The 21550-nt window shown below is 67.7% G+C and overlaps 11 protein-coding genes and 2 non-coding genes across 13 annotated transcripts; 6 read left to right on the forward strand and 7 right to left on the reverse strand.

Annotated features, from left to right (window-relative positions):
* Window positions 1–28: 28 nt before the first annotated feature.
* Window positions 29–1069, forward strand: V1510DRAFT_428715 (Rad1/Rec1/Rad17; the record flags this gene model as incomplete). Its single annotated transcript, XM_066935284.1, has 4 exons — window positions 29–179; window positions 211–481; window positions 512–970; window positions 1003–1069. 4 exons carry the CDS (start codon window positions 29–31, stop codon window positions 1019–1021), a joined length of 900 nt encoding a protein of 299 aa, XP_066790431.1. The 3' UTR covers window positions 1022–1069.
* Window positions 1042–3919, reverse strand: V1510DRAFT_441790 (uncharacterized protein; the record flags this gene model as incomplete). The annotated part of the gene is made up of 4 exons (XM_066935640.1): window positions 1042–2512; window positions 2542–2714; window positions 2743–3538; window positions 3726–3919. 4 exons carry the CDS (start codon window positions 3917–3919, stop codon window positions 1048–1050), a joined length of 2628 nt encoding a protein of 875 aa, XP_066790432.1. The 3' UTR covers window positions 1042–1047.
* Window positions 3920–4665: 746 nt separating this feature from the next.
* V1510DRAFT_t43 lies at window positions 4666–4746 on the forward strand. Its single transcript has one exon. It is a non-coding gene; the product is annotated as a tRNA-Lys (tRNA).
* A 330-nt stretch (window positions 4747–5076) lies between these two features.
* On the reverse strand, window positions 5077–5147 carry V1510DRAFT_t58. Its single transcript has one exon. It is a non-coding gene; the product is annotated as a tRNA-Gly (tRNA).
* A 472-nt stretch (window positions 5148–5619) lies between these two features.
* Window positions 5620–7021, reverse strand: V1510DRAFT_428717 (WD40-repeat-containing domain protein; the record flags this gene model as incomplete). The annotated part of the gene is made up of 4 exons (XM_066935285.1): window positions 5620–6517; window positions 6552–6719; window positions 6751–6840; window positions 6872–7021. The coding sequence occupies 4 exons, from the start codon at window positions 7019–7021 to the stop codon at window positions 5663–5665; spliced, it is 1263 nt and encodes a 420-aa protein (XP_066790433.1). The 3' UTR covers window positions 5620–5662.
* Window positions 7022–7690: 669 nt separating this feature from the next.
* On the forward strand, window positions 7691–9284 carry V1510DRAFT_447405 (uncharacterized protein; the record flags this gene model as incomplete). Its single annotated transcript, XM_066935751.1, has 3 exons — window positions 7691–7900; window positions 7933–8033; window positions 8066–9284. The coding sequence occupies exons 1-3, from the start codon at window positions 7802–7804 to the stop codon at window positions 9282–9284; spliced, it is 1419 nt and encodes a 472-aa protein (XP_066790434.1). The 5' UTR covers window positions 7691–7801.
* Window positions 9285–9290: 6 nt separating this feature from the next.
* Window positions 9291–11856, reverse strand: V1510DRAFT_412396 (ATP synthase alpha/beta family, nucleotide-binding domain-containing protein). Its single transcript, XM_066933060.1, has 3 exons — window positions 11630–11856; window positions 11450–11520; window positions 9291–11154 (listed from the first exon to the last, which is right to left on the reverse strand). The coding sequence occupies exons 1-3, from the start codon at window positions 11700–11702 to the stop codon at window positions 9448–9450; spliced, it is 1851 nt and encodes a 616-aa protein (XP_066790435.1). The 5' UTR covers window positions 11703–11856; the 3' UTR covers window positions 9291–9447.
* Window positions 11857–12035: 179 nt separating this feature from the next.
* On the forward strand, window positions 12036–13858 carry V1510DRAFT_412400 (WD40-repeat-containing domain protein). Its single transcript, XM_066933061.1, has one exon. The coding sequence runs from the start codon at window positions 12200–12202 to the stop codon at window positions 13778–13780; it is 1581 nt and encodes a 526-aa protein (XP_066790436.1). The 5' UTR covers window positions 12036–12199; the 3' UTR covers window positions 13781–13858.
* Window positions 13790–15954, reverse strand: V1510DRAFT_361679 (uncharacterized protein; the record flags this gene model as incomplete). The annotated part of the gene is made up of 2 exons (XM_066931074.1): window positions 13790–15896; window positions 15926–15954. The coding sequence occupies 2 exons, from the start codon at window positions 15952–15954 to the stop codon at window positions 13790–13792; spliced, it is 2136 nt and encodes a 711-aa protein (XP_066790437.1).
* Window positions 15955–16402: 448 nt separating this feature from the next.
* Window positions 16403–17628, forward strand: V1510DRAFT_412403 (porin POR1). The gene is made up of 2 exons (XM_066933062.1): window positions 16403–17517; window positions 17550–17628. Exons 1-2 carry the CDS (start codon window positions 16696–16698, stop codon window positions 17577–17579), a joined length of 852 nt encoding a protein of 283 aa, XP_066790438.1. The 5' UTR covers window positions 16403–16695; the 3' UTR covers window positions 17580–17628.
* Window positions 17629–17651: 23 nt separating this feature from the next.
* Window positions 17652–18194, reverse strand: V1510DRAFT_357608 (DnaJ domain-containing protein; the record flags this gene model as incomplete). Its single annotated transcript, XM_066930901.1, has 1 exon — window positions 17652–18194. A coding segment is annotated over one exon (543 nt), but the record flags the coding sequence as incomplete, so codon positions are not given.
* A 441-nt stretch (window positions 18195–18635) lies between these two features.
* Window positions 18636–20396, forward strand: V1510DRAFT_374389 (peptidase M24, structural domain-containing protein). Its single transcript, XM_066931526.1, has 3 exons — window positions 18636–18885; window positions 19066–19158; window positions 19191–20396. Exons 1-3 carry the CDS (start codon window positions 18843–18845, stop codon window positions 20339–20341), a joined length of 1287 nt encoding a protein of 428 aa, XP_066790440.1. The 5' UTR covers window positions 18636–18842; the 3' UTR covers window positions 20342–20396.
* Window positions 20355–21430, reverse strand: V1510DRAFT_304633 (uncharacterized protein). The gene has a single exon (XM_066930698.1). It carries the CDS (start codon window positions 21289–21291, stop codon window positions 20368–20370), a length of 924 nt encoding a protein of 307 aa, XP_066790441.1. The 5' UTR covers window positions 21292–21430; the 3' UTR covers window positions 20355–20367.
* Between the last annotated feature and the right edge of the window lie 120 nt (window positions 21431–21550).

Genomic DNA, 21550 nt, shown 5'->3' on the forward strand with positions numbered 1-21550 from the left:
GCACGTCGGCCGCGTCGCTGCGTCCCCAATGGACGACTACGCGTTCGACGCCGTCACGACATGTGTCTCGTACATCTACCGGCTGCTCAAGGCCATAAGCTCGGTCTCGCCCCGGGCGACCGTGACCATCTCGAGCCGCGGACTCATGATCTCGGTGGATAGCGCGCGCGCCTGCAATGGCAAGGGATCAGAAGACAACGCTGACCGCAGCTCACACGTTCCTGGCTCGCAGCCTGTTCTCGTCCTACGAGTTTCGCGGTGAGCCGGGCGCCGAGGACGGCGGCAGCGGCGACGAGGACGCCGACACGGTGTTTATGATCTCGCTATCGTCGCTCGTTGAGTGCGTGCAGATCTTTGGCACGGTTGCCGACCTGCCCAGCGGCCGCGGCGGCGACGACGAGTACAGTGCCCGGAGCTTCATATCAGGCTCGAGCGTGTGCAAGATGAGATATGACCCCCGCGAGGCGTTGTTTGTTCTAATGTGAGTCCCGTCGGTTCGGCTCTGACCCAGGATCGACGAGGGCGCCATGACCACGACCTGCGAGCTCCTCACGTTCGAGCCGGAGGGCGCCATGTCGGACATCACGCTTTCACACAGCTCCAACGTGCGCAAGGTCATCATGAAGGCCGAGTATGTGGACGGCGCGTTCCGCGAGCTCGAGTCGCCGGCGTCCGAGACCATGGTTGTCCGATTTGCGCCCACAGAGCCGCACCTTGTGTTTGAATGCCGCGGCGACATTGGCTCAGTCGAGTACACGTTCCCTAAGGACTGGAACGTCCTGGAGACGTTCGCCGTGACCGAGGCGTGCGAGTTTTCGTACCCGTTCTCGATCGTGAACAAGACACGCGACGCCGTCCGGATGGCATCCAAGGTGTGTCTGCGGACCGACTCGAACGGCGTGATGTCGATCCAGTCCATGTGTGAGGTCGGCGACGGCCGCCAGACCTTCATCGACTACCGCTTCCTGCCGCTGGTGGACAATTCAGGCGAATATCCGACAGAATCAGACGACTCGTCTGATCTGGATGAGTAGACGGCCTGTGCACTCAATCGACAAGGATATGCACGGCTGCGTCGGCCTGGCCGTCTTGCAGGAGCCTCCAGTCGGCGGCGATGAGGTCGGGCTCGACGGCGGCGACGGCGCCGAGGTTCGCGTACGTTGCTCGCCGAGTGAGCGCCTCGGCCAGCAACAGCGCACGGCCGCTCGGCCGCCGGCGGACCTGGATGAACTCACGGTCGCCGAGAGAGACACGGTCGATGTCGTCGCCGCTGGCAGGCTGCAGACGGTCTATCAGGCCGTGTTGTGTCTCCAGCTTGAGCGGAATGTACACGGCCTTGCTCTCGTCCAAAACCATCGCGCACGTCCGGTTTCCAAGCACACGCTCGAGGTCCAACGCGCGCAGGTGCCGCGACCCCTGCCACTCCTTGTGGTGCGTTCTGGGCGCGTCCGCAGGGACGTACGGCCTGCGGCGGTCGTTGACCGTCTGGGCGATGGACTGGAGCTTCACATACGACACAACGTCGTCGGCCCTCCACAAGCGGTCCCTGTGGATCTTGATGACCCGCGGCCAGCGCGGAACATAGCTCACCGAGCCGCTGGGCTTGTCAAAGCCGGCGCAGACGATCTCAAACACCAGCGGCGTCTCGAAAACGGTCGTCATGGCGCACGGCAGGTCTCGGCCGAGAAAATAGCGAAACGGCAGGCTGGTCCTGGCCGGATTGTTGCCGCGCACGTCCTGGTTAGCTTTGTACGGGAGGCCTTCGATGCGCGCCATGTCCTTAAGGAACTGTAATTGCTCACGGCTGAGGCCGTACGTGACTGCGAACTGGACGTCGAACTCGGCCGCGTGGCCCTGGGTCAGTGCGGCCGGCGGCGTACTTACAAAGCGTATGGCGTCCACGTTCGTCGCGCAGCCGACGAAGAACGTCGTCGGGGTGGCTGGATCGACTGCGGTCAGCGTGAACGGCCGGTACTCACGGTTCCGCTCTCGTGTGCGGCCGCCGTCGACTCCACAGCCGACAATGGCGACGTCGAGCGTGTCTCCGAGACCGCTGATGTAGTCGCGCTTGAGCTTGACCCAGCGACTGGCGCCGAGCGCGCAGTCCACGTAGGTGTCTGTGTGGCCCTTGATGACAAGGCCCTCTTCGCCGCAGACCTCCACGGCGTCGTGGAAGACCGTTTGAAGCTGGTGGAGGTCGTCGACAAGCACTCGCGTGGCCAAGACAACCTCGCCCGGCGTCTCCGAGACGTGCTCCTCCAGGCACCGCCGCCGGTAAGTGTACGGCTGGGCCAGAAGACTCTCGCCGTCGACAACTAGGACGTCAAAGAAGACGGCCATGAGGTTTTCGTGGCGGACGGCCGGGTCGTGGCGCTTGTGGAAGCGGTCGACGTGGTCGACAATGCGGTGGAATTCGGCCACTCGCTGCCGTTTTTGGTCATACACGACGAGCTCGGCCTCGAGAACAATCCGTTGGCGAAACGACGAGGCCGAGAGAGCGGTCAGAACCGGTCTGGGTCAGCGGGGACCGAAGACACGCACCTGTGAATGCCGGCGCGGTCGACCGTAGAGTCACGCCCGCTCTTGCTGAAGATGCGAACGACCGGATCGGACGAGCCAGGCCGCCGCTCGACATGGATCTGCATTCGCTCGCCGTCGTACTTGACCTCGGCCCACGCTGGGGGCGGGCAAACTGCGAGGACGTCGGCAAAGGTCTGGTCAGCTCGAACGCGGACAACTTACCCGCGCCTTGTAGCAGCTGGGCGGCTTGATCTGGACGCCAGGCGTCGGCTCGAGCAGCCGCAGAAGCAGCCGTTTGTAGGCGGCCAGCTTGAAGTGCGGCGGCGAAGGCGTAGGCAGGAAGATGTCGTACTGGCCGCCGGTCAGGCTGTGGGCGGCGGTCGGGATAGTGCCGTGACAGGCGTACAGGATCGGCAGCGCAAAGTGGATTTTGCCCATCACAAAGGCCTGTGGGAGCACGACGGGAAGAAGGTCTTTGAGCACGATGCGCACAAGCCATTTGAGCTCGTGCGGGCGCATTCGGCGGAGCAGCGGGATCAAGATCTCCGAACGTGTCTGCCGGTTTCGGTTGGCGGCGGGCGCGTGTGGCGCCCAGCCCTGGCAGACAGTCGGTGCAGAAAACGAGCATAGCGCGGCCAACTGGTCGAGCGCGTGGTCGAGCTCGTGGACAGCGACCGGATCTTGGGCGGCGGGGGCGAGCGTTTGGCCGGCTAGCTCGGCGGCCGTTGCGCCCAGATCGGCCGTGTCGGCCAGGGAACGGCCGCGCGCGGTCCCACTGACGCCGAGCGCGTCTGCTACCACGGCCGCTAGGCGGGAGTGACGCATTGCGTAGACTCGGTCGGCGCGGACCTCCGGGAAGAGGCAGCTGAGGACGTGGGCGAGCGTGGACGCGTGCGGCTCAAGCAGCTGCGGCCGGTAGAACGTGGCCCAGGAAGCAATTGCGTCGCGCTCGGCGCGCTGGCCTCGGGCAGCCTGGCCGCCGAGGGTCTCGAGGGTTTCGAGCAGATCGCAGACCGAGCTAAATGCGAACGTCATTGCGCGGATCCGGGCTGTTGGATATCATGCACGTTCATGTATACCGATGGTTCGTGCGCGGTTGACGTTGCACGTGACTGTCGCCTGTCCACGTGAAAACGCGTTTGGCGTGTTTTGTAGTTAAGCCAGGAACCAACGGCGCATGCCGCCGGACGAGAAGCACAACCCACCGCGACGACTGGAAAGGCCGCCGGTTGCCGTGCCCGTGCACCTTGGCGCTACGCTCGCGCCGTGATCGGCCAGCAGTTGGCGGACTAGGGTCGTTAGAGCCCAGGGCCGTTCGAGCCCAGGGCCGTTCGAGCCCAGGGCCGTTCGAGCCCAGACCGTGATCTACAAACACTGCAGCTCGTTCAGTTGCGGCCATTCCCTGAAGAAAGTACAGTTCCCCGTCCGATCAACACCCGTCAACCTTCAGTGGGCCTACTTAGTACTGCGGTGGGAGACCACGCTGGAATCGTAGGTGCTGCAATTTTTGGCGGTCCCTGACCGTAGCTGACAGACCAAAAGGCCTGGCCGGCATCTACAAGCAGTTGCGGCCATACCCTGAAGAAAGCACAGTTCCCCGTCCGATCAACACCAGTTAACCTTCAGTGGGCCTGCTTAGTACTGCGGTGGGAGACCACGCTGGAATCGCAGGTGTTGCAATTTTTTTCGTCAGCCGACCTGTCTCAGTCTTAGACGTGCATCACGCACCTCAGCACATGCGACAGTACGGCGGAGCGGCGCAAAGTAAGGCCGTCACGCAGGTCGGACCCTCGGCAGAACAGGCCTACAGCTGCAGCGTGGCAAGGCGCAGTGCCACGCGGACGCGCATGGCATGCAGCCACATGCCTGGCTAGACGTCAAGCTGTCTGCATGCCCCTGCAGGCAGGCTCGTCAGCGCGCACCAAAGCCGATTGGGGCGCACGATACGGCGACAGTAGCAAAGTGCAGGCCCGGCCGCCGCTAGCTCGGCGACGGTGGCAGCCGCGGCGCGTTCTCGGGAAGCTAGCCGAGCGGCTGAGGCCGGGTTGACCCCGTCAGCCGGCGGCCAGTCCGGCGGCGGCGGCCGGTCCGCTGGCTGCGCAGAAACAGCTCTCGGTCGCACCCGCACAGTGTGAGTCAGAACAGGCCTTGCTAGCTCAATCGGTAGAGCGTGAGACTCTTATCCAGGATATCTCAAGGTTGGGGGTTCGAGCCCCCCGTGAGGCTGATTTTTGCTGCATGCAGCCTCCTGCGTTGCCGATACATCAACGCGCAGCGGAGGTCGGGCTGGCCGGATGCTGCAGCGTACGTTGGGTCGCGTCGGCGGTCACCAGCGGGTATAATTGTGCCGGCGGCCGCATTACAAGGCTCGTTGCGGGGTCGCAGCATCGAGCACGGTTACATTTTTGCCCTCCTACGACGGATGGAACGCTGCGTGGCGATCCGGCACGAGCCGGAATGCTCTACGGACCGGCCGGCGGAGACCTGCGGCGACGCGGGTTCGGTGCTGTCGCGGGTGGCCTGGCTGGTCATGCAGAACGACGCCAAAAATAAAAATGCGTCCGCCCGGAGTCGAACCGGGGGCCCGTCGATGGCAACGACGGATTTTACCGCTAAACCACGAACGCGCTTGTATGAGGCGGAGGCCCGCGATGCGCATACACAGCGCCGGCGCCGGCTGTCGTCGGATCTGGACGACGAGCCGGCCGCGCGGGTGTTTGGGCGGTAGGCGAGACCGCGGCCGCGGCCGTCGGACGTCATGGGGGCGCTCGCGGTGCCGGCCGTTGTACTTAGCAATTCTGCGACAAAATCCGCGACACGCTGGAATGTGGCTGGAGCCCGGCCGGCGCTGCCGACGCACACGTGCGTTCGGGTGCGGATTGCTGCCCGGAGCAGACGGCGGCGGCGTGCACAGCCCGCGCCGGCAGAGACGGGGTGCGACAGGCCGTGCGACCGTGGGCGACCGTGTTCGCCGCGCCTGACGTCACGCTGACGTAACGCACTCGGCCGCCGATTGCACCGACTCCACCGTCGCGTCTCACCCGTCTCAGTCTCAGACCGGGCGGGCGACGGCCGGGTGCCGCCCGGCACTGTGTCGTATCAGTCATTAATCGTATCAGTCATTAATTATATCATACAGCGCCTAGATCAGGTCGGCGCAGCGCACTTCCGACAGCGACGCGTAGCCCGAGTCAGTGCGCGCGTGGATCGGCGCCACGGACGCGCGCTTCGGCCCTCGCAGGTGGTGGAGTGCCAGCACGCCGTCCGCTGCGATCGTACAGAAGTCGCGCCCCCGGGTGGGCAGGGCGACACCGACTATGGCCGCCGTTTGCCGGGCTATCAGTGCGCCTGCGGTTTCGCTCGTGTCGGCCTCCTCCTCGATTGTGAAGAGCGCGCGGCGGCGCCGGTGCGCGTCCACGTTGGCCGCCGGCGGTAGCTCGCGGCGGCCGGCGCGCGCCAGGTACCGCTCGGCGGCCCGGGCCGGGTCAAACCGCCAATTGGGCGCGCTGACGTCCCAGACGCGGGCAGTGCCGTCGTCTGAGACCGAGACCAGGTCGCGCCACGTCCACTGGAGCTGGTTGACGACGCCGCTGTGGCCGGTGAGCTCGGCGAACGGCTGCGAGGCGCGGATGTCCCACACACGAATGCGGCCGTCGCCGTGCGCAGACGCGACCACGTGCGTGTCCGCCGGCGACCAGGCGACCGCGGCCGACGCGCAGTGGTTGGCGAGCCGCGGCCGCAGCAGGTCCTTGGCCTGCGCGCGCAGGTCGAGCAGCGCGATGCCAAACTCGCCGCCGACGGCGAGCACGCCGTCGCGGCCGGCCATGTCCACGCACGTAGCGCTCTCGATCCGCTGCGTGAGCAGCGGCGCCGCGCTGTGGCCGGCGTCCCACATGACGACGTCGTCGCCGCAGAGCGCGAGCACGGTGGCCGGCGGGCAGCACGACCACGTGCGCGGCGCGAACTGGACGTGCTCGGCCGGGCCGGGGGCGATTTTCTGGGGTCAGCCGCATGCCGTGCGGCTCACTTACCGCCGCGTCGAACCGGCGCACGATCCGCGCCGCCCCGCTCGTCTCGGGCAGGCTCACCAGGTGCACGCGCCCCGAGCGGTGCCCGGTCGCGATCACGCGTCCGGCCAGCGTCGCCGCCGGCGCGCACGCCACGCTGACGATATCCGGCAGCGTCACCGTTTGCCGGTGCTGTCGTCAGCCCGCCCTCCCGGCGCCCTACCAGCAGCGGCTCGGCCCGTCCAGCGGCCAGCTCGTACACAAACAGGTTACGGTCCCGGGTGTCGCTGCCGACGACCACAATGCCGTTTGTCTGCCGTCAGCGCCGTTGCCGGGCCACTTACCGCGTCCGCGGCTATACACGTCGGATTCGACTCGGGCACTCGCCACGCGGTCGTCCGCAGCGACCGCACCGGCGGCGCCGGTCGCCCCGCGGCCACGTCCCGCGTGCTCGGCCGGCGTACCGGCTGGGGGTGATCTGGAGCAGGCGCCATCTTGCGGCTCCACCGCTGGCGGCCGCCTGCCTATATACGCCGGCGCCTACGGCGCTGTCGGCGCCTAAGGCGCACGCGCCGCCGCTCCTGCGCGCGCGCTGGCCCGGCCGCCTTAGGGCCGCAGCAGCAACGCCCCGCCTGCACGTAACGACCTTGTCTGGGCCGCTGCCCTTGTGTGCTGCTTGTGCGCCTTAGCCCCGCGTTAGCGGCTGGCGCCATTGTCTGGCCGCGGACGTTTGGGCGCAGACTGACCCGCCTGATCCGCGGCGCCGAGTCGCGGCGGGGCGCCGGCGGACTACTGCAGCTTGCTGCTGGGGGCGGGTGGCTGGCGTGAGGCTGCGGCTATGAGCCGCACGGTGTGCGGCTCGTGTATAGCCGCTGGCCGGGCTGCGCGGCGCTTCGAGCCGCACGGTGTGCGGCGCACCTCTGGGATGCCTCCGGCGGCGGCTGCTGCAGAACAGCGCATAGCCGCCGAGCCGCACGCGGTGCGGCATATAGCCGCATACCCTCGTGGGGACGGCGATTACCCGTGCGGGCGCGCCGACGGTGCACTCGGAGCGTGCGCCGCACGGCGTGCGGCGCGCACCCTGCACACCCGCACACATCGCCGCACTTGAGACCCCAACCCACCCGCGGCCACGCTTGCCAAAAATTTGCATCACTTTACCAAGCAACCCGCACCGCAGACGTCGAGACGTTTCCAATCAGCCACACACGACACGGATCCAGAGAGCTCGGGGAGCGACCGCACGATGACGTCGATTCTCGAGAGCCAGCGATATGCTTTGGAAGGCAAGTGCGCCGCGCGCAGCGCTGACCGCAGACCTCGACCAGCTCGAGCGGGCCATCACGGACCGGCTTCTGGAGCCGCCGCGGAGGGTAGGTGGGCGCAGGCGCAGGGCTGACATCAGCAACGGGACCGGCTGGCGCAGGAGCACGAGATTGCGGGGTTCCTGGACCGCGTGCAGCAGCAGAGCGCGTTCCTGCTCGAGACGTACCGCGACAAGGACGGGTAGGTGGCGGCGCGCGCACGGCTGACAGCAGGCTGCGGGCGCGCGAGATGAAGGGCCTGCTGGGCGGCGAGATCGGCGCGTTTGAGGAGTTCTACAAGCAGCTGAACGAGGTCAAGGACCTGCACCGCAAGTACCCGAACGGGGCCGTGGACGATCTCGAGGAAGCGTACCGCAAAAAGCCGCGGACGGAGGAGGCCATGGACGAGATCGACCGGATGTTCACGGGCGAGGAGACGCAGGGGCGGTACATGGACCTGATCCGGTTCCACGAGGAGTACCTGAACCTGCGCGGGGCCAAGCACCTGACGTACCTGCAGTACCTGAACGCGTTTTTCCGGTTCGACGCGGTGCCCAAGACCAGCAAGGACGACGCGTACGTGCGGTACCTGGACGAGCTGGCCGAGTACCTGCAGTCGTTCCTGCGGCGGACGCAGCCGCTGTCGGACCCGGACGGCATCATCGCCAAGATCGGCGAGGACTTTGCCGACGAGTGGCAGCGCGAGGAGGCCGCGCGGGCGGACGACGACGCGCTGTTCTGCAAGCCGTGCGGCAAGGCGTTCGAGAAGGAGACGGTGTTCCAGGCGCACCTGGACAGCAAGAAGCACAAGCGGACGGCGGCCGCGGGCGGCGCCGGCGCCGGCGGGTCGGCCGCGGCCGCGCGGCGGCAGGCGGTCGCGCGCGGCGAGTACGTGGTCGAGAAGCTGGCCGAGGTGCTCGACGACGTGCGCGCCGAGACGCTGGCCAACGTCGAGCGGCGGCAGACGCTGACCGACCGCGAGCGCCAGCTCGAGCTCGACGCGCTCGACCGCGAGGAGCTCTCGGCCGAGGAGGAGGAGGAGGAGGACGAGGCCGTGCCCGAGGACGACGGCAAGATCTACAACCCGCTCAAGCTGCCGCTTGGCTGGGACGGCAAGCCGATCCCGTTCTGGCTCTGGAAGCTGCACGGGCTCGGGGTCGAGTACCCCTGCGAGATCTGCGGCAACTTTGTGTACATGGGCCGCAAGGCGTTCGACAAGCACTTCATGGAGGCGCGGCACGTGCACGGCCTGCGCTGCCTCGGCATCACCAACTCGCACGTCTTCCGCGAGATCATCTACATCAAGGACGCCATCGCCCTCTGGACCAAGCTCAAGAAGGACAAGCGGCTGCAGGAGAACTCGCGCGAGCAGATCGTCGAGATGGAGGACGACGAGGGCAACGTCATGTCCGAGAAGATCTACAACGACCTCAAGAAGCAGGGCCTGCTGTAGGCCGCGTTTTATAAACAGGTTTATAGACTACCCACGTAACTTTACTTACAACAAAATCAAGAGTGCATTATTAAAAGAAGGCAAACTATGACGGCGGCCGGGGCCAATGAGCGTAGTTCGAGAATCCATGACAAAAAAAAAGAGTCTATCGGTTTTCGGGAGTTTACTCGGATGCATCAGCAAACTTGACCTGGATGTCGTTGTAGAGCTTGCCGAACTCGGCCATGACGGCGGTCTCGCCGCTCGAGGGCTCGAGGAACTTGGCCGACGACAGCTGGTACTTGACGTCCGAGGTGGCCTCGCGCAGCTTGTTCCAGTTCCAGCCGGCGGAGACGGCGCGCTGGGCCTCGTCGTGGTAGAGGACAAAGCCCTTCATCATGGCGTTGGTCTTCCAGATCGGGCAGTAGGCGTCGTAGGTCGAGTAGCCGTTCTGCTGGAGGAAGTCGTCCTTGATCAGGGTCGAGACGTCGAGCGTGATCTTGTCCGAGTCCGACAGCGCCGACTTGCCGACCAGCTGGACGACCTGCTCGAGCTCCTCGGCGTCCGAGATGATCTCCTTGATCTTGTCGCGGAGCGAGGGGAACTCGGGGTAGTTGTTCTCGTAGAACTTGTTGAGGACGTTGTTGTACTTGGAGTACGACAGCGACGTGTTGACCGACGGGAAGTGCTTGCGCTGGGCGAGCTTCTTGTCGAGACCCCAGAAGACCTGGGTGATACCGAGGGTCGAGGCCGTGACGGGGTCGGAGAAGTCGCCGCCGGGGGGCGAGACGGCGCCGACGACCGAGACCGAGCCGTTGCGCGAGGGGTTGCCGAGACAGACGACCTTGCCGGCGCGCTCGTAGAACGAGGCGAGCTTGGCGCCGAGGTAGGCGGGGAAGCCCTGGTCGGCGGGCATCTCTCCGAGACGGCCGGAGATCTCGCGCAGGGCCTCGGCCCACCGCGACGACGAGTCGGCCATCATGGCCACGTTCTTGCCCTGGTCACGGAAGTACTCCGAGAGCGTGATGCCGGTGTAGATCGAGGCCTCGCGGGCGGCGACGGGCATGTTGGACGTGTTGGCGACCAGCGTCGTGCGCTTCATGATGGGCTCCTTCTTGCCGTCGATCTCGATCGACAGCTCGGGGAAGTCCATCAGCACCTCGGCCATCTCGTTGCCGCGCTCGCCGCAGCCGACGTAGATGATGATGTCCGAGTTGGAGTACTTGGACAGCGACTGCGAGATGACGGTCTTGCCGCAGCCAAAGGCGCCGGGAATGCAGGTCGTGCCGCCCTGGACGACGGGGAAGAGCGCGTCCAGGACGCGCTGGCCGGTCAGCAGCGGGTAGTCCGCCGTCAGCTTCTCCGACACGGGACGGGGCACACGCACGGGCCACGCGTGGAACATGCTGTACTTGGACACCTTGCCGTCGAACTCGACCTCGAGCACCGTGTCGTTGAGCGTGTACGCGCCCTTCTCGGCGATCGACACGATCGTGCCGCGCGCGCGCGGCGGCAGGATGATCTTGTGGTCCTTGAGCAGCGAGTTCTCAAACACCGAGCCGAAGATGTCGCCGCCGGTGATGTGGTCGCCGACCTTGAGGTTCGCGGGCGTGAACTCGTACGCGATCGTGCGGTCCAGCGCGGGCGTGTCGATGCCGCGGGGGATGTAGATCGAGTCCGACATCTTCTGGATGGCCTTGAGCGGACGCTGGATGCCGTCGTAGATGGTCTCCATGAGACCGGGGCCGAGCTCGACCGAGAGCGGCTTGCCGGTGCGGAGGACGGGGTCGCCGACCGTCACGCCGGCGGTCTCCTCGTAGACCTGGATGGTGGCCTTGTCGCCCTCGATACGGATGACCTCGCCGACGAGGTTGTCGTGGCCGACCCGGACCTGGCTGGTTAGCGCCGCTCTTCTCCGGTGGGGCGGCGGGGCCGCGAGGGCACCCGGGCTGCGCGCGCCGGCCGCGACCGCGCGCGGCCGCCGGACCGCGTGCGCACGCCCGGCAATGGCCTGCGTCGCCGCCTGCGGCCGCCGGCCGCGGCCATTTTCGCCCGGACCCGCCCGGCCCGCTCTTCTCCGACAGCGCCGTCGGCGCCGCCCAGCGCCCCACACCCGCCCGCGCGCCCGCCCGGCACGCCCCGCGCCCGGCCGCACCGCCCGCGCCCACTCCGCCGTCGGCACCTACCAGCTCGTACATGGCACAGCCAATCATGTCCTCGGCAACCACGACGGGACCCGACACGGAAAACACCGCTCCTGCACAACCAGTCAGCCAATCCGTCCGCTTCTTGCGCCGCCTCGGAGCACGCCCCCCCGCGCGTCCCTCCGCCCGGCCGCGCGCCCATCCGTCGCTGTCTGCACGTACCGTACTCGGATTCCGAGTTGTCGAGGTCCCTCTTCATTTGTTTCTTCGCGTTCGCAAGAGCACCGGCCTGCATGCAAAGTCAGCCCGCTGTCCTGCCCCGGCCGCCGCGCGCCCGCGCCATCCATCCTACCATTGTGTCTGATGGGTCTATCAAGATGGTTGATGAGAAAGGTAAGAGGTGTGGAAAAGGGCCTGTGGTATTATATCAAGCGGAAAAGATAAGGAAGTAGTCCACTTTGGAGCCCGAACGGGCAACCGGCGGGCGGTCCACACCGGTGGGCCGGGGTTAGGGCGGCGGGCGGCGCGGCCAATCATTCGGCGGCACAAGCGCGGCGCGGCCGCGCGGGTGTGCATCACGTGCCGGGCTAGCCAGCAGATCGCCACGCGCAGCGCCCGCATCGCGAGACCGCACAGGATCGCGGACCAGGCACAGCCGGTCTGGAGCGTACGGCACAGAGCAGCAGGCGCGCGAGCGCAGGCGGCCGGAAGAGCGGCCGAGACGAGCAGGAGAACGCGCCCGGCGCGAAACGCGCGCACGGGTCGCCGACAGCGCAGCAGCGGAAGCGGCAGATGACCCGCGCGATGACAGTGGCCAACGGGCACGAGCGGGCGGCGGGCGGCCGCCAGGAGGAGGTGACGCGGCTGATGATACAGGCGCTGCACGAGATGGGATACGGGGCGGCGGCGGCGAGCCTGGAGCGCGAGAGCGGGTGCTCGATCGAGAGCGCGGACGTGGCGGCGTTCCGGGCGGCGGTGCTGGCGGGCGCGTGGGAGACGGCGGAGGGCGTGCTGGGGCGGATCGAGCTGCGGGAGGGCGCGGAGCTGGCGACGCTGCAGTTCTACGTGCGCCAGCAGAAGTACCTCGAGCTGCTGGAGCAGCGCGACATGGTGCGGGCGCTGGGGGTGCTGCGCGGGGAGCTGGCGCCGCTGGAGTACGACACGCGGCAGCTGCACTTCCTGTCGGGGCTGATGATGTGCGCGTCCGTGGCCGACCTGCGCACGCAGGCGCGGTGGAGCGGCGCGGGCGGCGACTCGCGGCAGGTGCTGCTGGGCGAGCTGCAGAAGTGCATCTCGCCCGCGGTGATGATCCCGCCGGGCCGGCTGCAGACGCTGCTGGACCAGGCCCAGCGGTACCAGGAGTGCCGGTGCGTGTACCACAACCCGGCGGGGCCGACGACGCTGTACGCGGACCACGTGTGCGGCCGCCAGCAGCTGCCGACGACGACGGCGAAGGTGCTGACGGCGCACGAGTCCGAGGTCTGGTTCACGATGTTCTCGCACGACGGCGCGCGGCTGGCGACGGCGTCGGCCGACCGCACGGTCATCATCTGGGACACGCGCACGTTCGAGCCGGTGCACGTCCTGCGCGAGCACTCGAACGCGGTCACGGTCCTGGCCTGGAGCGCGGACGACTCGCGCATGATCACCGGCGGCTACGAGCGGCGCATCAAGATCTGGGACACGGCCTCGGGCGAGTGCCTGGCCACGATCGACGGCTTCACCGAGCCGCTGACGGCGTGCGAGTGGCTGCCGTCCGGCGACGAGTTCCTGACGTCGTCGCTGGACCCCAACCGCTCGATCACGCTCTGGCACGGCATCCACGACCCCAAGATCGTCTTCCAGTGGAACGGCAGCCGCATCTACGACATCGCGCTGACGCCCGACGGCCAGCGCGTCGTCGCCATCTGCAACGAGACCCGGCTGCAGGTCTACGACGTGGCCAGCCGCAAGTGCGCGGCCCAGGTCGAGACCGACGCCGAGATGACGTGCGTCTCGGTCTCGCGCGACGGCCGCTGCGCGCTCGTCAGCTGCAAGAACAAGGAGGTCCAGATCTGGGACCTCGCCAGCCTGCGGCTCGTCCGCCGGTGCCTCGGCCAGGTCCAGAAGCAGTACGTCATCCGGTCGTGCTTCGGCGGCGGCTACGCCGCGCGCCCCGGCGCCGGCGAGCCCGCCGGCGTCGTCGAGACCTTCGTCGTCTCGGGCAGCGAGGACGCCAACGTCTACGTCTGGCGCCGCGACGACGGCAACCTGCTGGCCGTGCTGCCCGGCCACGCCAAGACCGTCAACTCGGTCTCGTGGAACCCGGTCGACCGCCACATGTTTGTGTCCGCCAGCGACGACGGCACCGTCCGCGTCTGGTCGACTCAGTAGTATTGCTAATCACTCGTCCTTGCCCGCGCCGCCGTCGCGCTCGCGCAGCGACTCGACCACGGCGTCGATCTTCTTCGCCGCCCACCCGTAGCGCATGTTCGGGATCAGGAACGGCCGCAGGTCGAACCGGTTGTCGTCCGGCGAGTACTGCTCGGCGTGGTAGCTCGGCGTCAGCACCGTCTGCTTGTGGCGGTTGATGGCGTAGTAGAAGAAGAAGTTCTTGACCTTGGTGGCGATCTGCTCGGTCGACAGCCGCGGCGTCCACTCGTGGTAGAGCTTGATGAACATGCTGTAGGGGCCGCACTTGTCGACCTTGCGCAGCCGGCCAAACACCGAGAGCTCCTCGTACGTCATGCCCATGTCGGCCTCGTCGCTCTGCACGTACGTGGCGGTGATGGGCTCGAGCTCGGCGGTGGGGACGGCGTCGAGGAACGACTGCAGGACGGGCATCTGGAACTCGCGGCACGCGTAGGCGATGAACGCCTTGAGGTCCGTCTTGGAGATGCCGCCGATGGGGTTGATGTCGGCGGACGAGCAGTCGTACTTGGTCAGGTACCCGCGCAGGCACTCGTCCACGTTGGCCGAGCCCAGCACGAGCAGGCCGCCGCCGCCCTTGCGCGAGCGCGCCCACGGCAGCAGCTGGGCGAACAGGTACGCGAGGACCATGCGCAGCCGCGCCTGGATGTTCTGCAGCGCCAGGTTCTCGACGTCGGTGCCGCCGTGGACCCGGAAGAGCGGCCGCTTGCCGGTGACGACGACAAAGACGTCGCGCACGGCCGCGACGGCCGAGTCCATGTTGAGGTCGACGTGGTACGAGCCGATGTCGGTCGCCAGCTGCGTCGCGCGCTTGCGCGTCTCGAACGACGAGTTCTCCGTGCCCATGTAGCACGTGTGGAAGATGCGGTTGGCGAACTCGGCCGGGTCGGTCGGCACGTACTCCGAGCCGGCCACGCCGGCCGCCCGGCGCGCGTCCTCGATGACCTGGGCCTTGCCCTCGGCGCACGCGGCCACGACCAGCCGGCACATCGAGTGCACGATCGTGGCCGTCGCGCAGCTGTCGATGCCGCCCGACAGCGGCAGGAAGAACCCGGCGGACTTGGACCGGCGCAGGTAGTCCCACAGCCAGCACGCCGGGCCCAGCGCGATCTCCTCCTCCGGGCTGTGGTACCGGATCGGCCGCGGCTTGTTGGGCACGATGCGCGGGTCGAACGTGCTGGCCGACGGCGACAGCGCCAGCGCGACCTTGACGCGCTGGTACTTGGGCGTCGTGCGGCTCTGGATGCCGTGCGACATGAGCGACCGGTACGAGCGCACGTCGTCGAGGTCCACCGTCGCCGAGATGACCTCGACGTCGTCCAGCGAGAACTGCGAGCCCTGCGCGACCACCTTGCCGTTGACCACGATCAGCGGGCACCCGTCGTAGTACAGCCGGTCGCCGTCGCAGCCGCGCTGGTTGGCGTACAGGTACACGCCGCCGCACTTGGCCGTGGCCTCCGTGATCAGGTTGAGCCGCACGTCCAGCTTGCGCAGCTCGTGGTGCGACCCGCTCGAGTTGGTGAAGATCTCGATGCCGTCGAGCGACATGTCGATGTGCGGCGCGTCCGGCGTGAACAGCTCCTCGCACGTCTCGGCGCCCAGCACGACGTCCTTGGTCTGCAGCACGGCGTCGCCGAAGTCGACCTCGTCCTGGCCGGTGATGTTGGCGATCGCCCGCGGCAGCGCGAACGTCTCGACGTGGCGCGGCTTCATCCACGGCGTGAAGTAGCGCATCTCGCGGTAGTTGCCGTCGTTGGCCAGCCAGAGCTTGGGCCGGATGAAGAGCACGCGCGGGCCGTACGAGATCATCCGGCAGTTGTAGCGGATGCCCTTGTGCATGACCGGCATGCCCACGTCGAGCAGGATGTCCTGGCAGTCGGGGTGCTGGAGCAGGATCGCGTACATCTCCCACGAGTGCATGTACGTGTCCTGCTCGAGGAAGTGGTCGAGACAGCCATAGCCGGTGATCTCGAGCTCGGGGCCGACGCGCAGCTTTGCGCCCTGCTGCTTGGCCTCGACGATGCTCTGGACGATCCGGGAGAGGTTGCCCTCGAAGTCGAGGGCCCACTGGTTGAGCGCGCTGGGTCAGCGGGCCCGGCGACGACCTACCAGCTCGCGATGGTGACTAGATGGCCCATGGTGGTTGCGCGGCGGAGGGCGGAGGGCGGCGAGAAGAGCGGCGGGCGGCCGGGTAACGCCGCACGGGCCGGCGGCCGCGCCCGCGCTAGGCGAAACAGGCAGCGCAAGCGCGGGTCGGGGCGGCCCGCGGCGGCGCCGGGTAAGGCGGCGGCACCCGCCGCGGCGCGGCCGCTCATTGGCCGCACCGCGCCGGCCGGCACGCCATGTGCGGGCGTGGGCCGGGTGCGCTGGCGGTCCGCGGATCGAGAACGTGCGACGCGGGCGGCCACGGGCGGCCACGGGCGGCCACGAGCGGCCGGCGCAGGCGCGAGGGCGGGCCCGCCGGCAGCCCGGCCGCCGGCCGCTCGGCCCCGCGCCACGGCCTGCGCCGCGCCGGTCGCCCGCGGCCGCGATATAAGCGGAGCCGGCAGGCCGGCGCGGGAGCCGAGCGCGGCGCCGCGTGGCGGTGCAATTACCCGGGCGTGCCTGGCGGTCCTGGCCGTGTTCGCTGGCCGCGCCGGTCCACTAAACGCCGCACCCCGCCGCGCGCAGTGGTGTGCTGCGCCACACGCGCCCGGCTGCGCTCGCCCGGACCACTAGCCCGCCATGGTTGTTGGCCGTTTTGTTGGACCCCCCTCGCCCGCCTAACCTTCCACTTTCTTCTTTGCCGCGCCTGCCGCTGCGTGCTTTATTTTCTGCGCCCGTTTCCCTCCTTCCTCTTTTCCTTTCTCCTCAATTGGCTTCCACGCAAATTTTGAACAATGGCCCCCGTCGACTTCCCCAACATCGCCGGCAGCACCAACGGTCTGCTCGGCAGAGACTTCTTCCACCTGTCGCCCGCGGCGCTGGAAATCAAGACCAAGGCCCCCAACGGCGTTGCGTTCACCGTCCGCGGCAAGTCGCAGGACGACAAGTCCATCTCGGGCGGCCTCGAGGCCAAGTACGCCGACAAGGCGTCGGGCCTGGCCCTGACCCAGGCGTGGTCGACCGCCAACGTCGTCGACACCAAGATCGAGCTCGACGAGGCGCTCACGCCCGGCCTCAAGACCGAGGTCTCGACGTCGTTCCTGCCGACGTCGGGCACCAAGGCCGCCAAGCTCGGCATCTACTTCCGCCAGCCGTCGATCAACGCCCGCGCGTTCTTCGACCTGCTCAAGGGCCCCTCGTTCACCGGTGACGCCACCGTCGGCCACGACGGCTTCCTTGCCGGCGCCGAGGTTGGCTACGACGTCCTCGGCGGCCGCATCACCAAGTACTCGGCCGCCATCGGCTACTCGGTCCCGGTCTACTCGGCCGCCATCACGGCGACCAACAACCTGAGCCTGTTCTCGGCCTCGTACTACCACAAGGTCAACCCCGCCGTCGAGGCCGGCGCCAAGGCCACCTGGAACTCCAAGTCGGCCTCGCAGGTCTCGCTCGAGGTCGGCACCAAGTACGCCATCGACTCGAACGCGTCCGCCAAGGCCAAGATCAACTCGGCCGGCATTGCCTCGCTGTCGTACCTGCAGACCCTGCGCCCGGGCGTCAAGCTCGGCCTCGGCATCTCGGTCGACACCCAGCGCCTCCAGGAGCCCGCCCACAAGGTACGTCCCCGGCCCGCGCCCGCTAACCCCAGCTCGGCTTCTCCCTGGCCTTCGACGCCTAAGCGTTTGGACACCTGTCTTGATTACTCTAAATACACCCTTAGACCTCTACTCCGTAGCTAGAACCGGATCCCGCGCTTCTCCATCTCGCGGCGCTGCTTCTCCATCCGCCGCTCGTGGTCGAGGCGCTCGCGGTACTTCAGATGCTTCTCCATCTGGCGCCGGTGTGCCTCAAAGTCAAAGTGCGGCACATCGTTGTTGTCGCCCGTGCGGTGGAACCCGGCGCTCGGGTCCGCGGTTCGCGGCTCGTAGCTGCGCTCCGCCTGCGACTGCCGGTACTCTGGGTTGTACGTCTCGGAGCGGACCGGGCCGGTGCGCATGCGCGCCGACCGCCGCCCGCCCCAGCCGGACCCGGTCGGCGCCGTGCTCGCGTAGTACGCCGTGTTGGCCTGGCTCGACGTGCTGTTGATCGTGATGTTGAGCTGCACGTCGTACTCCTTGCGGCTGCCGGCGTTGCCCAGGATCGAGTACGCCTGGGAGATCTCCTCGAACTTGGCCCGCGACGCGCTCACCGACGAAACGACGTCGGGGTGGTACTTCTTCGACAGCTTGTAGAACTGCGCCCGGATCTCCTGGTGCGTCGCCGTGCGCGGCACGTTCAGCGTCTCGTAGTGCGTGTGCACGGCCCGCCGCGCGGGCGCAATGGCCCTGCTGTCCGTGGCCGCGGCGAGCCGCCGGGCCTGCGGTCTGCAGCTGCCTGCGAGCATGTCGGTTGGTCAAGGCTGCCTGCAGCGATTTCGGCCCGGGAGTAGTCGAGGGACGTGCGCGGCGCGTGAGAGATCCGTCCGGGCGTGCGCGGCACCTGCCAGCGCGCGAGAGCCTCTATAAGTCCGTGGTTGTCGCCGATTGCGCTCTCGTGCTGCGGCTGCGTCGGCCGGTGGTCCAGGTCTAGACACGGCGAGCCGCCTGGCCCTAGCCCTGGTGGGAATTAGGGATATTTAGGGGTCGGCCCTAATTACCAGCCCTAACCCTGGGCGGGCCCTGCCGCCGCCGCCCGGCCCGCCCGGCGCCCGCTGGCCATTGGCGTGCGCCGCCGTGCCGCGGCGTGGCGCGTGCCGGCCGGGCCGTGGCGCCAGCGCTAGCCGGGCGTGCGTCTATCGGGCGGTGGCCCACTGTTACCCGGGGCTAGTGCCAGATCTCGACTTTTTCTTTCAAATCCGTAGAAGTCGACCAGACCGCGCAATTTTTTCAGCGACAGTCTCAGGAACGCCGAGAGCCATCCAGAGACGCTGTTCGATTCGGATACAGTAGCGACGGGCCGCACCATGTCACAGGACGAGCTCGACAAGAAGATGGCCGCTGCGTCAGGTGGGTTGGGGACAACGGCGCGGGCGGCGGCGACGGCGACGGCCACCGCGCACGCGGCCGGCGGCCGGCGCGGGCGCCTGCCGGGGCCACTGGGCGCGTGCGCGGTGTGCGGAAGCTGGCCGGCGCGCGCGCGCGCCCGGCTGCCGCCGGGTGCGGGCAGTACGGATCGCTAACGGCCAGTGGCGGAGAAGGACGCGGCGGCCGCGGCCGATCCCGAGCCCGCGGACGAGGATGGCGACGACGTGGAGGACGACGGGGCCAAGGACACGACCGGTACGTGGGCGCGGCGGGCGCGCTGACCGCAGGCGCCAAGAAGAAGAAGAAGAAGCCCAAGAAGAAGAGCAAGAAGACGCCGAGCAAGCAGACGGAGCCGCCCACGGTCGGGCTCTCGAAGCTCTTCACCAGCGGCAAGTACCCCGAGGGCGAGCTGCAGTCGTACAAGGACGACAACCTCAGCCGCGAGACCAACGAGGAGAAGCGGTACCTCGACCGGCTCGAGGCGGCCGAGCAGCAGTACAACGACCTGCGCAAGGCGGCCGAGGTGCACCGGCAAGTGCGGCAGTACGCGCGCAAGGCAATCAAGCCCGGCATGACCACGACGGAGATCACGGAGCTGATCGAGGGCTCGGTGCGGTCGCTGGTCGAGGGCGACGGGCTGGAGGCCGGCATGGGCTTCCCGACCGGAGTGTCGCTCAACCACGTCGCCGCGCACTACACGCCCAACGCGGGCGACAAGACGGTGCTGCAGTACGAGGACGTGATGAAGGTCGACTTTGGCGTGCACGTCAACGGGCGGATCATCGACTCGGCGTTCACGTGGACGGCGGACCCCACGTACGACAAGCTGCTCGAGGCCGTCCGGGACGCGACCAACACGGGCATCCGCGAGGCCGGCATCGACGTCCGGCTGTGCGACATCGGCTCGGCGATCCAGGAGACCATGGAGTCGTACGAGGTCGAGATCGGCGGCAAGACGTACCCCGTCAAGCCGATCCGCAACCTCAACGGGCACAACATCAACCCGTACGAGATCCACGGCGGCAAGAGCGTGCCGATCGTGCACAACGGCGACCAGACGCGCATGGAGGAGGGCGAGACGTTCGCGATCGAGACGTTCGGGTCGACCGGGCGCGGGCACGTGCTCGAGGACGGCGAGTGCTCGCACTACGGCAAGCGCGTCAGCGCCGGGCACGTGCCGCTGCGGCTCAACGCGGCCAAGACGCTGCTCAACACGATCGACAAGCACTTTGGCACGCTGCCGTTCTGCCGGCGCTACCTCGACCGGCTCGGCGAGGAGAAGTACCTGTTTGCGTTGGCGAGCCTGGTCAAGGCCGGCCTGGTGCAGGACTACCCCCCCCTCGTCGACCAGAAGGGCTCGTTCACGGCCCAGTTCGAGCACACGCTGATCCTGCGGCCGACGGTCAAGGAGGTCGTCTCGCGCGGCGACGACTACTAAGCCAATGTATTATATAATGTATATCTCTAGCCCGGCGGCAGCTGGGTCAGGTCGACGATCTCCTCGGCCGAGGCCACGTCGGCCTTCTCCGCGCCCTCGAGCGGCGTGCGCGTGAGCACCATGCGGCCCGAGCGCGCGAGCTCGAGGATGCCGAACGGCTGCAGGAGCTGGATGAAGTCCGACAGCCGCTCCGGCTTGGCGCACAGCTCGACGATGCAGTTCGTCGACGAGATGTGGTTGATCTTGCCGCCGAACTGGGCCGCCAGCTTGGTGATCGCGTCCAGGTGCTGGTGCTTCTGGCGCAGCGCCTCGCTCGCCGGCAGCGACGCCGGGTGGAACGGCTCGTCCGGGCGCTCGGCCGCGTCCGCCGTCGCGCCGCCGGCCTCGTGGTGCGCCAGCAGGTCCTCGAAGTACTCCGGGCCCAGCAGCGTCACCTTGGCCAGCAGCAGCTCGCGCTGCACGATCGGCGTGTTGGTGTAGTCGAGCACGGCCCACACGGGCACGAGGTCCTCGAGCTGGCGCCGCGCCTGCTCGATCACCGAGTTCTTGCCGCGCAGCACGATCGTCATCCGCGACAGGTTCTCCACCTCGGTGTTGCACACCACCAGCGAGTCGATGTTGAAGCCGCGCGCGGCCAGGATGCCCGCCACGCGCGACAGCACGCCCGGCTCGTTCTGCACGAGGCAGTTGAGCACGTGCGACGTCGACGGGTTCTCCTCCGTCGGCAGCGGCGTCTCGTACAGAATCGACGACACCGCCGACGACGCGCTCCACGTCGGCGTCGTGATCCGCGGCTTGGACGGGAAGTGCCGCCGGTGCAGCTTGTACGCCAGCGCCGACGTCGACGACGGGCTCTCGCTCGCCGCCGCCGCCGACCCGCTCAGCGCGCGCGCGGGCGTCCTCGTCACGGCCCGGCCGATACCGGCGCCCAGGCGCATTCTGCTCATCATCTTGGCTGCTGTCTGATCTGCGTCTGCACCCTCGCTAGAGCACCCGCGTCTGCAATCTGTCTCCCTCGGCCGTCTGTCCGAGCCACCCGAGCTGTGCTTGAGTGTGTGTCTGGGAAACTGTCCGGAGAAGCTTTCGCCAGGCAAATTTTTTTCTCCTCACCGCCTTTTTGGCGCCGATTTTTGGCGGTGAGTCACTTAGAGCCACCACGCCGCAGACACCACAGACCGAGCTTGGAAGGGCCGTCACAGCACGCGCGCG

This window comes from Dipodascopsis tothii (assembly GCF_038497935.1).
Source record: "Dipodascopsis tothii strain CBS 759.85 unplaced genomic scaffold V1510scaffold_6, whole genome shotgun sequence".
NCBI classification, from domain to species: Eukaryota; Fungi; Ascomycota; class Lipomycetes; order Lipomycetales; family Lipomycetaceae; genus Neoaidaea; species Neoaidaea tothii.

Bases quoted from the DNA above. Each gene is read 5' to 3' on its own strand.
- V1510DRAFT_412396 (XM_066933060.1), bottom strand. From the start codon at position 11,702: ATGCAGGCCGGTGCTCTTGCGAACGCGAAGAAACAAATGAAGAGGGAC. The intron at 11,521-11,629 runs GTACGTGCAGAC...CTGGTTGTGCAG, and splicing joins CAACTCGGAATCCGAGTACG to GAGCGGTGTTTTCCGTGTCG. The intron at 11,155-11,449 runs GTAGGTGCCGAC...CTAACCAGCCAG, and splicing joins GCTGTGCCATGTACGAGCTG to GTCCGGGTCGGCCACGACAA.
- V1510DRAFT_304633 (XM_066930698.1), bottom strand. From the start codon at position 21,291: ATGATGAGCAGAATGCGCCTGGGCGCCGGTATCGGCCGGGCCGTGACG.
- V1510DRAFT_412400 (XM_066933061.1), top strand. From the start codon at position 12,200: ATGACCCGCGCGATGACAGTGGCCAACGGGCACGAGCGGGCGGCGGGC.
- V1510DRAFT_374389 (XM_066931526.1), top strand. From the start codon at position 18,843: ATGTCACAGGACGAGCTCGACAAGAAGATGGCCGCTGCGTCAG. The intron at 18,886-19,065 runs GTGGGTTGGGGA...GCTAACGGCCAG, and splicing joins GAAGATGGCCGCTGCGTCAG to TGGCGGAGAAGGACGCGGCG. The intron at 19,159-19,190 runs GTACGTGGGCGC...CGCTGACCGCAG, and splicing joins CGGGGCCAAGGACACGACCG to GCGCCAAGAAGAAGAAGAAG.
- V1510DRAFT_412403 (XM_066933062.1), top strand. From the start codon at position 16,696: ATGGCCCCCGTCGACTTCCCCAACATCGCCGGCAGCACCAACGGTCTG. The intron at 17,518-17,549 runs GTACGTCCCCGG...CGCTAACCCCAG, and splicing joins TCCAGGAGCCCGCCCACAAG to CTCGGCTTCTCCCTGGCCTT.